This window comes from Sitodiplosis mosellana, unplaced genomic scaffold (assembly GCF_009176505.1).
Source record: "Sitodiplosis mosellana isolate CC-2019 unplaced genomic scaffold, AAFC_SMos_1.0 Smas_scaffold_6170, whole genome shotgun sequence".
NCBI lineage: Eukaryota > Metazoa > Arthropoda > Insecta > Diptera > Cecidomyiidae > Sitodiplosis > Sitodiplosis mosellana.
Genome location: NW_022601411.1, coordinates 1,547,160 through 1,565,642, shown reverse-complemented (window position 1 = coordinate 1,565,642; position 18,483 = coordinate 1,547,160). Strand labels below are relative to the sequence as shown.

General features: G+C 34.9%; 5 protein-coding genes across 9 annotated transcripts; 1 reads left to right on the top strand and 4 right to left on the bottom strand.

Moving 5' to 3' along the window:
- Nucleotides 1-91: 91 nt before the first annotated feature.
- Nucleotides 92-2,955, bottom strand: LOC129576070 (lysophospholipase-like protein 1). The gene is made up of 4 exons (XM_055460535.1): nt 2,682-2,955; nt 2,465-2,589; nt 2,056-2,200; nt 92-936 (listed from the first exon to the last, which is right to left on the bottom strand). The coding sequence occupies exons 1-4, from the start codon at nt 2,785-2,787 to the stop codon at nt 566-568; spliced, it is 747 nt and encodes a 248-aa protein (XP_055316510.1). The 5' UTR covers nt 2,788-2,955; the 3' UTR covers nt 92-565.
- A 579-nt stretch (nt 2,956-3,534) lies between these two features.
- On the bottom strand, nt 3,535-6,207 carry LOC129576069 (aquaporin AQPAn.G-like). 2 transcript variants are annotated; one of them, XR_008688860.1, is made up of 6 exons: nt 5,823-6,206; nt 5,716-5,758; nt 5,248-5,532; nt 4,765-4,845; nt 4,125-4,352; nt 3,535-3,608 (listed from the first exon to the last, which is right to left on the bottom strand). XR_008688860.1 is itself a non-coding variant. In XM_055460534.1 (5 exons), the coding sequence occupies exons 1-5, from the start codon at nt 6,035-6,037 to the stop codon at nt 4,209-4,211; spliced, it is 768 nt and encodes a 255-aa protein (XP_055316509.1). In that variant the 5' UTR covers nt 6,038-6,207; the 3' UTR covers nt 3,535-4,208. The 2 variants fall into 2 exon arrangements, 1 of the variants encoding a protein (XP_055316509.1); XM_055460534.1 differs by having other exon boundaries at nt 3,535-4,352; nt 5,823-6,207.
- A 2,734-nt stretch (nt 6,208-8,941) lies between these two features.
- On the bottom strand, nt 8,942-16,020 carry LOC129576064 (lipase 1-like). 4 transcript variants are annotated; one of them, XM_055460529.1, is made up of 5 exons: nt 15,996-16,020; nt 11,721-11,887; nt 11,411-11,597; nt 10,775-11,280; nt 8,942-10,658 (listed from the first exon to the last, which is right to left on the bottom strand). In XM_055460529.1, exons 2-5 carry the CDS (start codon nt 11,727-11,729, stop codon nt 10,308-10,310), a joined length of 1,053 nt encoding a protein of 350 aa, XP_055316504.1. In that variant the 5' UTR covers nt 11,730-11,887; nt 15,996-16,020; the 3' UTR covers nt 8,942-10,307. The 4 variants fall into 4 exon arrangements, with proteins under 4 accessions (XP_055316504.1, XP_055316503.1, XP_055316502.1 ...); XM_055460528.1 differs by lacking the exon at nt 15,996-16,020 and adding an exon at nt 13,341-13,637; XM_055460527.1 differs by lacking the exon at nt 15,996-16,020 and adding an exon at nt 13,341-13,637 and having other exon boundaries at nt 8,944-10,658; nt 11,721-12,066.
- On the top strand, nt 13,722-15,303 carry LOC129576066 (uncharacterized). Its single transcript, XM_055460530.1, has 2 exons — nt 13,722-13,861; nt 13,965-15,303. The coding sequence occupies exon 2, from the start codon at nt 14,122-14,124 to the stop codon at nt 14,749-14,751; it is 630 nt and encodes a 209-aa protein (XP_055316505.1). The 5' UTR covers nt 13,722-13,861; nt 13,965-14,121; the 3' UTR covers nt 14,752-15,303.
- A 1,416-nt stretch (nt 16,021-17,436) lies between the features above and the next one.
- Nucleotides 17,437-18,203, bottom strand: LOC129576067 (general odorant-binding protein 56d-like). The gene is made up of 4 exons (XM_055460532.1): nt 18,109-18,203; nt 17,774-18,047; nt 17,633-17,697; nt 17,437-17,571 (listed from the first exon to the last, which is right to left on the bottom strand). The coding sequence occupies exons 1-4, from the start codon at nt 18,154-18,156 to the stop codon at nt 17,554-17,556; spliced, it is 405 nt and encodes a 134-aa protein (XP_055316507.1). The 5' UTR covers nt 18,157-18,203; the 3' UTR covers nt 17,437-17,553.
- Between the last annotated feature and the right edge of the window lie 280 nt (nt 18,204-18,483).

The following is an 18,483-nucleotide window of genomic DNA, read 5'->3' as shown; positions in this document are numbered from 1 at the left end:
ATAACATTTCGAACTTGTTTACATACACAGTGCGCACTTCCATTGGTGGTTACAGATTTTAAAAAAAAATCTACAAATAAAACTGCATTCGTTGCGTCTATTCAAGATTTATTCTATCGATTTTTTGGTTGTAAATAAATTTTATGAGCTAAAAATAAAATTCCAGATCTGTTAGAATAAGCGAATCCTAGGGGAATATCACGCTCCTGAATCTTGTGAGATATTTAAGATATTTGAAATAAACATCAATTTTATGACATATTTTCGAATATTTCGAATAAATAAATCAGATTTTTGTGGATTTTGGAGATATTTGAGATTTTTTGCATTAAATCCGAATAAATACATTTAAATATCATTCATAATCACAAAAATCCACAATATTCCGCCGTATTCACAAATATCCACCATATTTCATACGACAGATTCTTTAGAGATAAATTGGATTTTTTGCAATATTTGAAATAATTTAAGCGTGATATTCCCCTAGAGCGAATCTGCCTGTCTCCACTTTATTTTCGTAATTTTGTCTAATATCATGCAGCAGCAGTTAATTGAATAAGTGCTACAATTTATTTTGGATGTCACTCTCCAGCGGTGGCACCAATTTTGAAATCCATTCTTGGATTTCTAGTAATTCATTGGCTTTCAGTTCGTGTAGTGCATTTTTGAGCGTTTTAAATTCACCGGTGACACCAAGGCTAAGCAGTTCATCGTATGTCTCTTTGCCCCAAGACATGGGCACCAACGAATCACGTTCACCATGGTACATCAGTAAATTTGGCAAGGAGCCGGCATTTTGTTGATTCGACCGCAATGATTCGAAGACCAATGAATCATCGTTTAAAAATGACGAACACGTGAATACACCGGCCAACTCACGATTCACATGCAATGCTGTATGCAGTGCCAAAGCACCACCCATTGAAAAACCACCTGGAAGAAAATTAATTTGCATATATTGAGAAACATAATTCTGATTTTATATCATTATCAGGATACTTGATATATCGAATTAAAAATATACTCAATAGAAAATTAAAAAAAAAAGTATGACAAATTGCAGAAAAAATCAAATTAATTCAACAAAATATTAACGAATACAAAAATTCTCTCTCATTTTCGGTCATATGAAAAAACGACAAATAAAGAATTTCCAAATGATAAAATACTTCATCCAAGCTAGTGTGATAACCGTTTTTCCTCTTGCCAATTCCGCAGTCGTGGTATGGAAATATTTGATAGAATATAACAAAAATGGCTCACGATTTATTTGTATTTTGTTCAATTATTTTTTTTCGATTTTACTCTTTTGCAAAGTAAAGTATTTTTGGAAAATTATTTGCTCGTTGCTTCCATCGGGTGGCTTTCCAATTTTCCGTTTCCCATGAATTCTCTGAATGTTCTCTTCCCAAATGACACAAACTGCACTAGGGCACGAAAGTAACTTTTTTCGCGGTTCGCGTAATGAGATGGATTAATACGTATATGGATTAATACGAAAAAATGCAATTTAAAATAAAAACTAACCTATTGGAATAAGGAAGTTGTGCTTTGGCACAAAATTACCTTTCGTTGGTTACATCGCAAATTGAATTTGAATTAAATTTGAGCTGAAAGCTCAATAGCACGAATCAATATTTACAATTTGCTCAAAGGACGCGTCAAATTGTTTATCAATTTTTGCAAATTTTCACACATCAATTTGACGACAATTTCTTTGGAAAATGCTTTTCGAGTCCATTCATAATATTCGATGAATATTAAATCACTCTCGAATTATTTTGCGGTGAAAAAATTCAATGTTTTCCAAATCATTTTCGATGAAGTATGTTCCGTAGAGAGAAAATAATTATTCATACACAATCCAATTTCTCTGCGAATTTCAGAATTTTCGATTTAATTGTGGCTAATTTTAGAATAAATTCTTTTGCCGATAAAAGAAGAGAGAAACATATTGTTGATAAAAAAGACGAAGCGGGAAAAAATTCCAGAAGTGTGAAAAAATACGAAAAAGAAAAGAAATGTACGTTAAAAAAAATGCACATAATTTACCAATAACAATTCGATTCGGTGGAATTCCGTTTTCCTTTTCCGTTTGAATAAGTTCGTTGACATATTCATAGGCAGCCTCCATTGATGTGCGACATTCTTTGGCCTTTTTACTAATTGCAAGTCGGTCAAACCAAACGTGTGACGGCTGTAAAAAAAAATTATTCGTGAATAAATACATTCTATTTTGAAGCTACGTTAAAAAAAAAGGTACTGAAATGAGCTACAATAAAAACGGTAGTAAAAAAAGAAACCAAGAAGTAGTGAAAGCACAAAAATGTGTTAAATTCTAGTTCGTAATGACACTGTACAGTTAAATTTTGTGTCCATATTCTCGAAACAAACAGAGAAAAAAGCGAAAATTGCAAATGAATTGAAAATGTCAAAGTCGATTGATTTGCATATAAATTACTTCGCCGTCTAACGGAGTGTACGGTTGAACTGGTGCAGTGGGTATGATGACTTTGAGATGTTGAAATTGTAGGTCCTTGCCTATGAGAAATCTTATCCATTCCACAAGATTGCTGCCCGTGTCACCTGATATCAAAAAACAGAAAAACGACATTAATTTTTCTTTGCTTAAAAATCAAAACCGAAAATTTCGATCCAAAAAATTCATTCGAATAAACCTGATCCATGCAGAAAAATCACGGTGCCGGAGTGTGTTTTGCCAGTTGGTTGGATTGATTGGACCAGCAATTTCATGTTTGCAAATGTACTGTACAGCTTGCGCATTAATTTTGAACGAAAATCTGGTCACCGTTTGAATTCGACCCTCTCAAGTACTCTCGATACCAAATTCTAATCGACTTTCTTTTCAATTGTTTTTCTCATCGCACAATCATTGCTGATCGTAAATTTGACGGTGCAAGTTATGGTTAGCGCTCATGCTTTATTATTATTGTTATGTGACAGTCAAGGCGATGTGTCGCAATAGTTGGTGTCATAATTTCAGCGATGGCGCCACCGGTATTTTTGAACAAACAAACTTTTTTCTCTTTTTGAAGAGAACAAACGAATTCTTCAGGGGATTTTCTGCCAATTTTTTTCTTGCAAGTCATTCATTGGATTTAAATTTCGTCAGGAAGTAGAATTTTTGATTTAATCCAAGTTTTCTTGTCATGAAATTAGTAAAAAAAAAATGACGATAAAAATGGTTCAAGTTCATCAAATGTTGTGGCAAGTTATTTGTTAGGTTTTGATTGACTGACTGATGATGAATGACAGTTTGTTAAATTGCGTCTGATAAGAATGTTGTAATAAAACGCTGTTATCGTCGCAAATTTATGGCCGATTTATCAGTTGTTTGCAGCCTAACTCTCGCTTGGCCCGCGTTATTAGTGCTCATTTCAAATTTGTTAATGATCACAGATTTATTCCCATAAATCACACACACACTCGACGCGTGTATGTATCAACCCAAATGGGTTTCATTCACACACCGATTCATTTATCATTATTCGAGTAAAAATGTAAATTCCATTTAACATCTCTTTCAATTCAAATTGCGTTCGTTTAATTTAGCGAATGGAAAATCTCAACTATTATAGTTTAACCTAGGGGAATTTAACTCTTACGAGTTCAGCATGTTTTTTGCCAGTTTGCTTGATTCGCGGGAGTTCGACGCGTTCCTTGTACGTACTGACGCGCACGGTCACAAGTTTACACAAGTTTGTTTATGGTTTTGCGCGTTTTTCAAGTTGTTATTTGACAATTAAAACGCGTTTCAAGCTAAAAATCGGTTGTTTACGTGTATAAAGATTTTTCACATCCTTTCCAAAAGTTCAAAGATTTATATAATTATAAAATGGACAAAGGAAATATTTTTAAAGAGCTGGAGAAAGTGTTGAAGAAAAGTTAATCCAGATATAATAAATGGAACGACTGATGTGTGCGCGTCGTCCAGCTACAAGTTTGCACACGAACTCGCGCGCGTTCGCGCATGTTGTTTTAATACGGAACTTGTCAACTGAGTGGAATCATGCAAGTTCTCTGGTGAATGTAACAATTTCGTGCGCGTTTATATCATTTTTTACAAGTTTTCACGTAGTTAAATCCCCCTAGAGTTTAACATAAATTATCGACTGATTTTTTTATTTGAATTTTGTTTGTGGTTGCAAGTAGGCTGGATTCTCGTTGAGTAAATTTCCATTGACTTAGACTTTATCGTTGGCTTCGCCCAGATTATCCAATCGGTAACTATAGTCTTGGCTCTCGGCTTCGATCACCTGACGATAGAACACGTACCGGTATATCACCGATGCAACCAAAGCACCTGACAATGGAGCCACCCAATACAGCTGTGTGTTTGAATAAAAGAAAAGGAAAGTTGTTCGGTTTTTAACATCAATAATTCAGGAATGGGGAATAAAACTATGTTTCTTTGATTGAACTTCGAGCCTTTTTCGCAAACGATCGATTTTTTGAAGATTCTGCTTGGAATTTGATTAACTTTTCATACAAAATTTTCAAAAAGGTTGACGGTTTTTTCTTCCAAAAATGGACATTTCATCGTTTTCTTCTTCTAAAAATCGAACGTTTGAAATAAATTAGGTATAAAAGTCATTGAATATCTTGACTTTTAGTAAAATTAATGACAAATTTTCACTTTTTCATTGAGAATCTATCCGATTTTAATAGATTTAACAAGAAGACGGATGAAAACAGCAAGAAATTCAAAATTATTTTAACAAAAATCGAACAAATATTTACCCAATGAAAATCAAAATCACCATTCCAGATTGCGGGGCCCAAACTGCGAGCGGGGTTGAATGAACCGCCAGTGAAATGACACTAAAAATGCAATACAAACAGAATTAAAACTTCATTCGTTCCTTTGATGAAAAATTGGCCTAAAATTGATTTCTCCAGATTTTTGTTTCTTTTGATTTTTTTAATCTTTTCATTCCTTTTTTTCTCTTCGCGTTTTTTTTTCCATTTACAATCTTACTTCATGTCGAGAGTTTATTTTCCTTTGACATTCCGTCACGAATGTTCTTTTCGATATGATTTTTTCGTTCTAAATACTAACTCTTTTGAATAATTGCTTCCAAACCGTTTTTTTTTTTCGCAAAGAAAGTTTTTTTCTCCATGGATGAAAAAAACAATAATATTTTATGAATGAATTTAATGAATCAACGATCAGCAATAGACGTCGTGTCCAAAAATCTAATCCATAAAACAAGAATCACTTGCAGTGGCTGAAGCGAGCCCAGCAACGGCTAATCCAAAACGAAGTGGTACACTGTCTTGAGATTTGGCATTTCTTGGATCCCAGACACCGCAGCAGAACCAAATAAGTGCGGCTGTTGCAAGGAATTCGATGGCGAATGCCTGTGGTAATGCCACAGACGAATGCGGTTTGGTAACACAAAACGATGCACCAGTATTCTCGAGGATATCTTTTGGTGTTAGAGTGACAAGCAAGCCATGGCCCATGAATGCGCCCAAGCACTGAGCAACCACATAGGCGCAAGCCGTCTAAAATGTGTAAACAGTAAAAAAAAAATAGTTTGAATCAAAAAATTACTTTAAACTCAACACAATTCACTTTGAAATGAATAAATTGAAATTTATTTTCGTTTGATTTGGTTTGAGTTATTCAATATGGAACAAAAATTCGATAATCTTTTCATAAAGTTTCTAATCCCTAAAGCTGCTTACCTTAAAATCGATGAGTTTGTAAACCAGTGCAGCAACAGTGACACTGAAATTGAACAGTGATGCATTCATGCTGGAAATTTAATCAATTCTATGACCTGTAAAATTACCTCGGATTTATATGTGCCCCAGAAACTGCCCCGAAGATTTGTACACATATCAGAACGGCAAAGCCAAAGCTCAGCACAATTTGAAGAGTGTCCGCAGTTCCGGTCCAATTGAGGCAGCTCGAACATCCCAAGAACACAAGCAATGCCGTTCCAAGTAATTCACTCAAAAAAACCGCCACAAAATCCGAATTGAAACCACTCGATGATATGGCCATTCTAGCAATTCTTTCAGGTTGAAAATCGAAGAACGTAAAACCGAACTTGATACTAGATTGAAAGTGCCTGATTGTAGCTTGATTCGTTTTGATCTCACGCTCGCTTCTGAATCGTTCTGAAGCGATTCAAGTTTGGCTGGCACGTTGCTTGCTTGTGATAATAGTTGCGGTAGCTGCATGTGATAAGGTGCCATTTTTTTCGGGCTACAACTTAGACATCGTGCGTACTTCTCCATTATTTGTGTCTCTCTCTGTCTCTCTCTATTTCTCTATTTCTCTTTTTCTTTTTTCTCTCGCTCCTCTCTCTCTCTCGTCATACAGTTCGGCACACAAACAGCACTGAAATCAGTTTGGCTTCCTTATCAAATTGTTTGTATAGCATAAATTAGAATTCACACAGTCGGACTCTGCGACAAGAGTGATGAAGAGAGAGAGAGAGGAGAGAGAGAGAGAGAGATACACATAATGTAAATCCAATGGCTTTGATGATGATGTATTGTCGTAAATTATCAAACGCTGAGCAATTCCGTGTAAAAATATTGTGCGACCAATTATGCTTTTATTTGTCAGGTTGTTGATAGCTGCGCCAAAATACACAACGCTTACAAAGTACGTAGGTTGCTGCTTAAGTTTCTGGCCTAACCTAGTTCTAGTGTTTTCCGAAGCAAAACTTTGGGTCAGTCAAAAAGTTTGACCTTTTTTAAGCTAAGTTTCCTCAGACGTCAACTGTTAATTCACTACGGATCGTGGTGTTTTATGAGCTTGAATATTTCAATTTGATGAAAAAATTGAATTTTTCCGCAAACATTTTAGTGCAATGATTTTTTCCGATTTTTGAGAGGGACTAACTCAACAAGAGTGCCGTGATAGCCTCAAATTCGCTTTGGGTGATAAAACTCGGTCCATTCCAAGTATTTAGAGGTGATATAACGATTTTAAATGTTGACGAAGCTCACTCAAAAATGAGTCCGCAGGAAAGTCGTAAAATATCAGCTGTAACGCCGGAACACATTGATGCTGTGCGAAACCTAAAGGTGGAATATTCTCATACGACTTATAGTGAGATTGGGGCATCCTTTGGCATTAGTATGACATGCATGAGGTCAATATTACATGTGGTTTTAGTGACGTAAATGCCTTTCACATGTCAAAACCTCCAAATGTGTTTTCAACCAAAAAAAAGAGTTTTGGACAAAAATAGGCCTACAAACTCTCAATAATGCAATTTTGATAGGCTGAAAAACCCTCAATCGTCACTAGAGATTACAAAATTATCATTTATGAGTATAGCATGTCATCCCAGAAGGTTTTAGTGATAGTATCGTGTTTGAAAATAACAGAAAATTTTCCTTATTTCTGAAAAAACAGACGATTTTCGCAAATTGCAATGCTTCGTTCTGGGAAAAAATGATTTACATGACTGTTATTATACTTTGGAATTATAGTGCCATGAATTCTGAATAAAGCGGACATTTTTGGAATGAAAATATTCAGAAAATGGGCCAAAAACTGGGAACTATCTGTCACTTCATGAATTTTCACCTTTTGACATGCCTTCATTCAATCGAATATTTGCAGGCCCAAAATATAAAATAATGGTTTCGTTAGCCAGAAATTATTAAATTGAGGATAAACGAAGTTTTTTAGGTGGTTTACAACAGAATAATCAATTTTTCCCATATCGAAAAATGAAGTTTATTGTTGAAATTTACGATTTTTCCAGGTATCCCTTGGAAAGGAGGCTTAGACACACCCAGTAATGTAAAATAATCCCTGCTATAGTGTTTTTTAGCCTAAAAAATGTCAAAATTTCCGATGGAATCGTCAGATTGCATCTGAAAACACTAGAAATAGGTTAGGCCAGAAACTTATGCAGCAACCCTCGTATTATTCGGTGTTAATGAAATGAATAAATAAGACAATACAAAAATCCAAATCAAAAAAAGAAAAGAATTAAGTTATTCAAATGGAGTAATCATCGGGGAATTTCCCCTTAAATGTACGTTTCCCTACGCATCTCTTGCATGCAATCAAGCTCGACGTTGTGATAATTCAATCGAGTATTGATTCGATGAGTGAGATCTATGGTTTCTTGGAGCGCTCAAAACATTGAATGGGCTTCCATTCATAGTGATTGCTTGACTACTTCAGTTGCCAATTTGAATAGCATCCCATTCAACCTCAACCAATAAATCGATTGAAATTAAATTACTTGGAAATATTTGTTTTTAACGCACATTCCATAAGCTTGGTTACTATTTTATTATACATGGCTAAAATTTAGACTTAACCCTTTATCACATTTTGGTTCCTAAAGTAACCAGATACGCCAGACGCTATAGCTATGAAACCACTGAATATTTCTACATTCTTGTTTGGAAACAAATGTAGGGAATTGAACTAGCTTTCATTTGATACTTTACTGGCTACAATTGGCTGGCTGAATGGAAAGTTTTTTCTGTTCATGTACTGCTGTAAAAAAAAATGCGAAATTATAGCAGAATTCCACATTTTTCCTCCTCTTATCTTGTGGGTTTGTTTATTCTTTTCAATTGTCAAATTAGGACTCGTAGGACCAAAACACATCAATTTAACTTTCTGCATCATTAGTTTTATGAAATTTAATTTTTTCAAGCTTTTATAGTGATTTGACACTTTTGACTCTTTTCCGATTTTCTCGACAAATACGCAATTTTTCAAAAATCTAAGTATGAGGTTTTTCTCTATTTATCGTGGCACAAAACATATGTCAAAATGATTCAAAAACAAAAAATTTTGCATCAAAGGGTCTAGCAAAGGGTTAAATAAACGCAAAATCGTACGAAAGCTAAAAATATTTCTGATAGCAGTAGAAATCAAATGACATGATAGCAAAATATTCACTTCTTTTTGGTGTTCCATTCAATTTTGTCGGTTCGCCTGTTTTATCCCATGCGGCATAGCGCATATGTTAATGTGAACAGCCAGTCTTTTTGTGACAGTCTCACAGTGAGGTAGGTTTTTTCCTATTATTCAAACGATTCCATTTAGGATTGAAGCATTCCAAGTTGCTCGAATTTTATTCAATTTCTCTGATTTAAAACCCAAACCACAAATTCCAATGCAAGTCACTGTAAATTAATTACTTTAATTACTACCAAGGTGCTATAAATTACTGCCTATGACTTCACTCCGTTTAATTCAATTTTAAATAGATAATTGTATAAATAGACCATGAAAATTGCTTGAACCAAACCATAAATCGTTCACTCGGATAAGAAATATTGCCGTTTCCTTTTAATGCACTTCAGAGTAATTTCGAATCAAAATTGTTCTTTTGCGATCGGTGGTGGAATATGGTCGAAGTGGAGTTTAATGATGACGAAAAGCCGATTGAAATAAACATGGATGGCAGTGAACGCTTTCCACCTTGGGGTTTATAATCACATAAGTCATAAATATGGCTATTAATAGGCGTGATGACATTTTTAAGCTGGCACTCTGAATTAAACTCTCTGTTTCATTTCGAAAAATTGCCGAAAATTGCGCATTCAATTCGGAACAATGTGCAGCACACGCATGATATTTACTCTTTTTTTCAATCTTGCATTTGTTTTTATTTATTTCAAATCAACAATTTGCAATTGTATGACGTGCATTCGGACGCGTGTCATCTCATGGAAAGTTGATAAAAGATTTTAAGTCTGCTTTGCACTTGGTCAAATGATTCATGCATTATTGAAACGAAATGAAACATGAAAAACGATCTTTCAACGTACTGAAACCTCATCGTTAAACACGATTTGTCCAGACGTAAATTGTGCGTTCAAAAAGCTGTACAATCTGTATTTGTTTCATTCAAGTATAAATCCTACACAGCTAGTCTTTGACGGCGTCAATAAATAACGATAAAATAATCGAAGACTGAACTTGTATCGGACACTTATTCAACTCGATCCACCAAATAGTTAGATTGAAAATGTTAGTAGAGCTTTGCAAAGTTGATCTCCGTTTGAGTCTGTGATTCCAAGTTCGTGATTGTCTTCCAGTTCAAATAAAAATGTTTGAGCAACATTGTTGTGCTGCATGATCACCGCTATGTTCCAAGCAATAAATCGCATCGAACATTTGATCAGCTTAGATCAAGTACAGCCGAAATCAATCAAAATAAATCATTCATCAAGCAATTTTAATGTCAGAATCAGAATTAAAATTTCAACATTTTCTTATCACTAAAGGTGTGTAACGAAACCTCTAAAAATGGTTCATAAACTAATTATAGACACTTCTTTCACGGGATGGACAACTCGATGGTTACAATTCGATTGTAAACTAGTTCCGGAGCAGTTTTAGCAAAAAGGAAGTCAATATGATTGAATTGTGGAATATTTTGAAAAATCTTTGTAATGACGCTTGGTGTGCTATTATACAAGGAATCAACATCGTTTTGGTTAGTGTGCGGATCATTTGATGAGTAGAATACCGCGAACGTAGTGTTGATATTTCGAAGAATAAAATCGCTATGGCTTCCATCAGCATTCATGTGTCCGAAGTATTTCTTAGCATATTCATCACTGAATAAATATATTTGACCAAACGAACCGCCGGCTGGCCAATGGCATGGGAACAGCGCATTGCTCGCCTAAAATATAGGTAATATGAATAGATTCAGTAGGTGATGAGAATTAAAAAAAGTCAAAAAATTATTTCTACATAAAATTCAATAGTCCGTCTAGTTGTTCATGCTTTTCAACTTACAGCATCCCTTTGCCCAACGCTTGGTCCATATATGGAATTGATCACAGTGTTACAAATTTCTCCGTTTGCCATCGTACAAAAAAACAGCGATGCTGCTCGCTGTGCTGGGGTATTTTGTACAAACGAAAAATTTCGATTGCCATTGTACAAATGAACCAACTTGAGGGCAGCGTTAATTGGAAATCCAACGTTCTTCATAAATGTAAATGGGGCCATGCATGCGAAAAATTTTACTACGCCATTAAATTCTGGTCTTTCACTGAGAAGAACGAATATTATAGTTCCTCCTTCCGAGTGACCGATCAATGAAACTCGTTTCGCTCCAGTTATGCTCAGCACTTTGTTAATTGTTGCCGGTAAGTCGTAGATGCCCATTTCATACCAGGTGAATCCCCAATATGGCCCATCCGGTATGCTCGAATCAAGTGTCTCATGATCAAGTGAATAACTATTTCCACGTGGATTGTATAGAGCTACCCTGTATCCTCTATCGGCCAAATAATATGCTGCAACAGTTTGAGTTTTCATCAAATTTTATCACTGTTTTCAATTTTATCAACTTTAACTTAACATTTTAAAAAGTTTTGTTCTCTAATAACATATAGAAATAAATCTTCTAACGATATTCATATTTACCCAAGCTATATGGATGTATGCACAATGAGTCAGTGTCATCATACATTCCAGGCTGTAATATTATCGGTGTAAGTGTGTCGTTAACATATTTACTTGAATACATGTAGAATATCGTTAAAATGTAGCCATCGTCCGTTGTTACTTCAAATTCCACCACCACATAGCCATAGTACGTAATCATTTGAGGCTTAAGATAATAATAACGAAATGCGGTTTAAAGTGGGTTCATTTCAAATGATTCGTTTCAATTTGATTAAAGTAAATTCGTTGCAGCATTCAATGAATCTTAATGAGAAAAAAAAACACTTACTGTTGTCATAAAGCATAATTGAATAGTAGTTGAATCTGGCAATTCTCCTGTTACGTTTGATAAAGCTGATGTTAAACTGCTAAGACTTGACGTTAAACTTGTAAATCCCGCAAGAAAATTCAATGTGTTCGATGGTTCTGACAGCACATTGGTGACGTGATTTAAGTCTATCGCATGCGAACGGGCACAACAAATTATTACAATGAAAATGAACGTTAACATTTCGATCATCTGCTATCAAAACGTTCAATCAGACTGAAACACACGCCCGCGATAACAACTCTATTTATATTCATTCAGAATCGCAATTATATTTGCATTTCACGCAACTGAGTAAACCGATCGACTGTCAAATGAATCGAACAACTGAATTAACAAACCTATAGGTTAATTTTATTGAATAAAGACGTCAAATAGAGCATATGTATTTGACAATTGAACTCTAAATTTCAATAAATCAAACACAATCTGAGTGTCTAATAGAAAATTTCTATGAAAAAATCATCGATGTAAATTGTTCAAAAAGATTCATCCGGCTGATGGACTATCACTTATTTTTGCTTGGTCAGTTGAAACTGTTTTGAAATTTCGAATTTCCGACATCAGTTCCAAGTTTTTCTTTCTTCAAAAAATCCCAATAATCAAAGTTTGAGGAATATTTGATAAATGAGTTCAAATGTTCGACATTTGAAAAGCAACTAAGAAACTTTGATTTAGTTGAATTGCACATCGATTGCATTTAGTTTGCGTTCTTATCGTTATTAATGATAATGAATTGGACAGACGAATGACGAACAAAGAATAATCGTATGGCTCCAAGTAATTGAAGATAGAGTTCGAATACGCAGTGACTGAGGTCGCGTTCTTGGTGAGTCTAAAACAACAATGGCCCTCTAGTCGTGCTTGGTTTAAAACTGCCATAGTAAACCGGCATTTTCAATAGTCTTGATTTTGGTTTAAATGTTGAATCAAATTTCACCAAAATTATGTAAGCAAAAATACTACTGGACATTGTTCTGCATCAAATGCAGCGTAACTGCGTGAATAATGTCCGATTGGTGCGATGTTGTTTTATGTAAACAATTATGACCATGCATCAAATGTATGACGTTCGTTTTCTTAGAAATTGTTGTTTGATAAAGCTAATCGAAATATTTCTTATTTTGATGCTGTAGAACTGAAAAAAGAAATGCTATCTGTGATTCAACAGTGAACTATTGAATGGGCGAAATAAACGAAATTTTTATCGGCAACATTTTCGAACATGATATTGAGCATTACGAATATGTTTAGTGGGAAGCTGTTGACTGAATATTCCGAGGAAACTTATTCTCCATATACTTATGGAGCGTACCATAATACGCGTGATTGTCATTAGTTAAACTATAAAAATTCAATCCAAATACTTCTGAAGCGTAGGTCTCAAATACAAATGAATGTGTTTTGCATTGTCGTTCTGTGTTGCTCCATTTATTGTTCATATTGGTGATGGTGACATTTCAATTGCAACTTTTTTTTTCTTTAAATTTTTCGATCCGTTAGATAAATTAATGTTACTTTACTTTTACTTTACAGTAAAAGTTTTTTTTTTGCCTCTACAGCTTATGACCTGCTATTTACCTGCTATTTGTCCTCAGCGATTCGAAGAGACAAGCTGATATGGTGAAGATGGTATCGCTTCTGAACATACAGGTATATGGGGAATGGACCGGAGAAACGCCGGCAAATGCAAATACGTCAAATGAAGTCCAATGTATATACACACGTATTCCCCACAATCATATATGCTTGCTACGAACAAGATGGAAACAACACTGCAGTGTATGGAGAACGCAGTACGCGAAATGCTTGCAAATCGTATTTGCCAAATACAGACACAAACGTGTTACAATACCAATACACATGCCATGTGTTTGAATGTTTTGAATAAAAACAGCTACAACTGTACACATGTGGATGCGTGTGTGATGCCTTCATTTATTTCAATTCAAACGTCAAACGCGTCGCACGTCAAATTTGCACAATTGATTCGTCTGAAGAACAATTTCGATTAAATTTTCGGTGTAAATTCTGTAGTTGTTCGTGTCTGCTATCGCTGGATGTGATAAAGTCGAAATTGTACAGTGAAACATTGAATTCTTGTAAGTGCAAAACATGTAAAAAGAACAGAAATTCTTTCACCGAATTCCAATCTTGAGTCGCAGTTCTTGACTAATTGAGAGAATTTCGCAATTTTCAAAATAGTTGCCGATTGTTGCTGCATTCGACTGTATTGTGTTCTTGTGTTTGAGTGGAGGCAGGTTGATAGTATAACCGGAACATCTTCAGTACACATTAAACGCATCGATAACTAACAACTGATCAATTGAACGTAATTCTCAATTTAGAAAAAAAAGTAAAAATGCCAAAAGCAAGCAGTGACAAATTGAGAGAAATATTCAAGAACGACGGTTACACATACGTTGTAAAGTCGATAGATTCTGAACGAATTGATGCGAACTATCCAAACATACCCTATTGGCATATAAGTGTTGGAGAAGAATGTGTTCGCAGCGATTTTCCTGATGCAACTGTCATTTGTTTCGAATATCGTGGATCACATTATAAATTAGTGAGTAACTGGGGTATTCCAGACTGCAACGATGGCTGTTTTGGTGCTTTGTTCGATGGAAACAATGACAAAATACTCGATCTACTATCGACCGGAGATGTGGAGACAACAATACGATCGCAAAAAAATGCGGACACAACGTTGGATGATGATTTTTCAACCAAATTACGACCATATCTGAAATTTTTCACAATCGTATTGGAAAATACAACTGAATTCGAATATTTGGCATTTAAAGTGTTAGCAGAAAATCGTCGTTTATACGATATTGACGAAATTGACAACCCAGCGGTTTATAACAGCGATTATGACACTCCTGATGACGATGAAGAAGAGTACGGAGAGGGAGAAGTAGAAGAGGAAGACGAAAGAGGAGAAGAAGAAATAGAAGAGATAGAAAAGAAAGAGTTTCATAGATAATATAATACATTTGTAATGGAAATATTGTTCAAATAAATATTTACCAATGAAATTCTTCAAAACAGAAGACGATCTTCCATTCCCCTCAAATTTTATTACATTTTTCCACTTTGTTCAAATATGTTATGCATTTTGTTCTACATTGTCATGCACTTGCGTTGTTCAAGTTTCAAAATGTATACAATTATACAAAGAACACCGCAAATGAGTAGATTGATGGTACGATTTTAATACGTGGAGTCTACAACTTACATTGGCGAGTTGCGTCCTACTTTCTTTGTTTTTTCTTTAATTTCGTTTTTGATTCAAGATGGTAGAGGCAACTACAAGTAGAGTATGTGTACAAGGCGTCTGTAACTTTAAGGAGCCAAATGATAAGATAAAATCCTTAAAACTCACGTATCCGAAAATTTCAAAGATAAGTAATTAAAAATAAATGAAACATGGTAAATGTGGGTTGCTTTTAAATATCTTTTAGTTGTAATAAACTTCATGTTCATAACGAAAAGAGAATACATGGAACTACAGCAAACTGATTGAACTGAATTTGAATCTGAAGAAAAAAGTGGAAAGAATTATTATGACAATAGAATCATCAGTGCGTGTGCACTTGTCACCAGTTTTAACATGGACGTTTTCAAAACTATACATTATCGATTATTCAAAATTATCTATTCGACTGAAAAAAATAAACAATTTGAGTGTACGACTAATGTTGATGGTGTCTGAGTAATTTCTTTACAAATCGAATTTCACAAATTTCTCGAATGGACCGCTTTCTTCCAAATATGCCACCCTCTTAATATTCGTGAACACGAACGATATTACGCTTTCAATTACGATTGCGACTACTATTTACAATTGGGTCATGAGCAGGTGCACAAAATGCAGTCGCGACGAGTCTTTCTTTTAACAAATCAACTGAAGACTTTCTATCTTTCTTCAATTCAATATTGTAAGCGTAGAGTTGACGTGCAATTTCGACTTTTTCAACCACAAGATATCTTGTATGTCATGAGCAATTTTAGCTCTGCATTATCTAGTTTGATATATTCACGGAAATTCTATTTTTTACGACAGAATTCAAGAACATCTTTAATATCTTGATCTTCAATCTCGAATTTTGTTTGCCAACGCTTCATTTCGCACACAATTTTTTCCTCCACAAAATTGACGGTTCCAAATTCCGACAAAATTCCTCTTTCTATCGGTAATGATTCCTTATGGATGAGTCCATGCTTCACCTAGTGCCAATGTTCACAACGATTTATTCAACTTGTGCTCAAAGAACTTGTAGTCAAACAATACTGATTTGACTGAATCTGAGCACGGCCTTTATATACCCATTGTACACCATATTTGTTTGCGTATGTGTGTGCTTGTATGTTAGTTCATGCTTACTCGTTGCGTATGGCAAAAACAAAGCGAGTGGTCGTGATTCAGAAAAAATTCGCATTGTTGGTGTGTAGACTCGCACCGACTCTCAATGCTATGCCAATAAACAGCAGCTCTTTTCTTCGTCTATCTGGTGAGTCTACGCAGCCACTATGCGAGTCTTACTTAATAATCCACTCAAATTTGAAATTGCCGTTGTTGGAATCTATGGAATTTCCGTTTATTTCGCCCATTCAACACTTTACTGTTGAGTCACAACTTCTAGCATTTTCTTGTTCAGTTCTACAGCATCGAAATGAGACGCGTTTGGGTTATTTTTATCAAAATAAGATTTCATTTTGGTTATCGAACCACAAAAAATTTCAAAGAAAAAGACGAAAATAATATCCAAGTAATCTATTTGTCCACGTTTAAGGTTTAAAGTGCATCATGCTTCAAAAATATCTCCAAAAAATATGGGATTGAATCTAACTTCGGTATGTATCACTTTCCGACGGTCAAAATAATTTAAAATGGCTAAAAATGAGATTTTCGGACCAGATTAAAAATCCAGGTGAACCAGATGAGGGTCGATTGATTGAAAACAATTCATAATTATTCACCTACCACTATAAACGTCAGCGATCAACATCAACAGAGACACTATAGCACATAGCATTAAACGCACTATTGCTTCACTCTTTGTACACACTTTGACATCACTTATGCTTTGGCGCGCGTCGTACGTTTTTCAAACGTTTATGTTTGATTCAAGTATTTCACCGATTTCACCGAATTTTCTTACTCAATATCAATATATTCATCCTTACTTGGAAGTTTTTTTTTATTGCAATGATGTTTTAAAATATGATTTGTCGAGAAATATTTTTTTTTTTGAATTTCCAAAATTAAATGAAATTAAAACACATAGCATGAAACGTATTCATAGTAGAAATGCATATGTATTAGTTTGTACTTATTCATTATAATGTATTTAGATAGGACGCTAGCGCGGCCTGTTATTCACTTTCTGTAGATTCAATCAATCATGACTCATTGGAGAATTAGGCTGCGAGGTGGCATCGAACGGATTTTTAGCTAACACAGCTTTGTTAACACAGAAATCATGCACACGATTTCTCTGACACTCAAGAAATTTGCATACATTCAGGCGATTCAAATGATTTTTCGTATACGCAAGAAATACATTGTTAACATAGCACATACGGCTCCATTGGGTTTAACAAGATCGTTTGCACTCGCACCATTGTCATCGCACGATCAAATCCAATGCATTAACAGAGTAAGTAATTTGGTTAAAAATTTATTTATTGATGATGAATTTCAATTGTGCTTGGATAATGCAATAAAATCATAGAATAAAATAATAAAATCGTAATAAGAAGAATAAATCCGAACGTAGTGGAATCATGGAAGTTCAGCATCCTGAAAGTCAGAAAAAATCTCAAATAGAAAATATTCCCGCTTGGATAGATCAAATTCATACCTCTGGAGCAACTTGATAATAGCATTGAACAGTCATCCAGGCGGTTTCACATCTTGTATTTCCATCTGAAATATGAAGTATCGTATTTAAATTCGGAACGAACTGATTTGTTTCTTTTTCGATTTGTTTGCTAGCACCTACGTTTTGTTTGACATTCATTCACGACTTTTATGACAGTTTCCCTTGTTTCTGGTGTGAGTAAGTGCATAATGTCATCAAAATGGATTCGACCGTCTTCTTCAACCATTCCCGAATGTTCCATCAAACAATTGATATAGCATCCCATTCCAGGTGCATCACTCAAGTGTCCATGTCTGCTTTCATCTATGTACTTTTCCTCTACGCCCGTTTCGGCTACGCATGCTTTGCGCAAAGTTTTCAACGGGGCTCTTAAATGGTCGGGAATGTCTAAAGCCTGCAAAAATTCAAATTGAATATGGATTGCCAATAATAATGCACATCAATTTAATACACACTGCAAAGCTGAGACCCACTACACTGAATAAAACCAAAACAATTTTCATCTTTTAAATCGTTGCGTTTTGTTTTACTTGAAGCTAGTCAAATGTCGTCGACGAATGAACTTCACTACGATGGAAAATCTATTTTATACTAAACGAAATGTGGAAAAAGTTGTTCGAGTCATTCATTGATGCGGAGACGGTGCAAAAATTACAATAATCATCGAATAAATTCATTAAATATTATAAAATGTGTTATCATTTACATGAATCCCATTCATGAATTCCGTCAAATTATATGAATTTCTTTGTTCTCCTTCAAAATTCAGTGGAACAGCGCTATATTCGGTTGCACACGGCGTCGATTGGTTGGTTGGTCAAGATCAAACA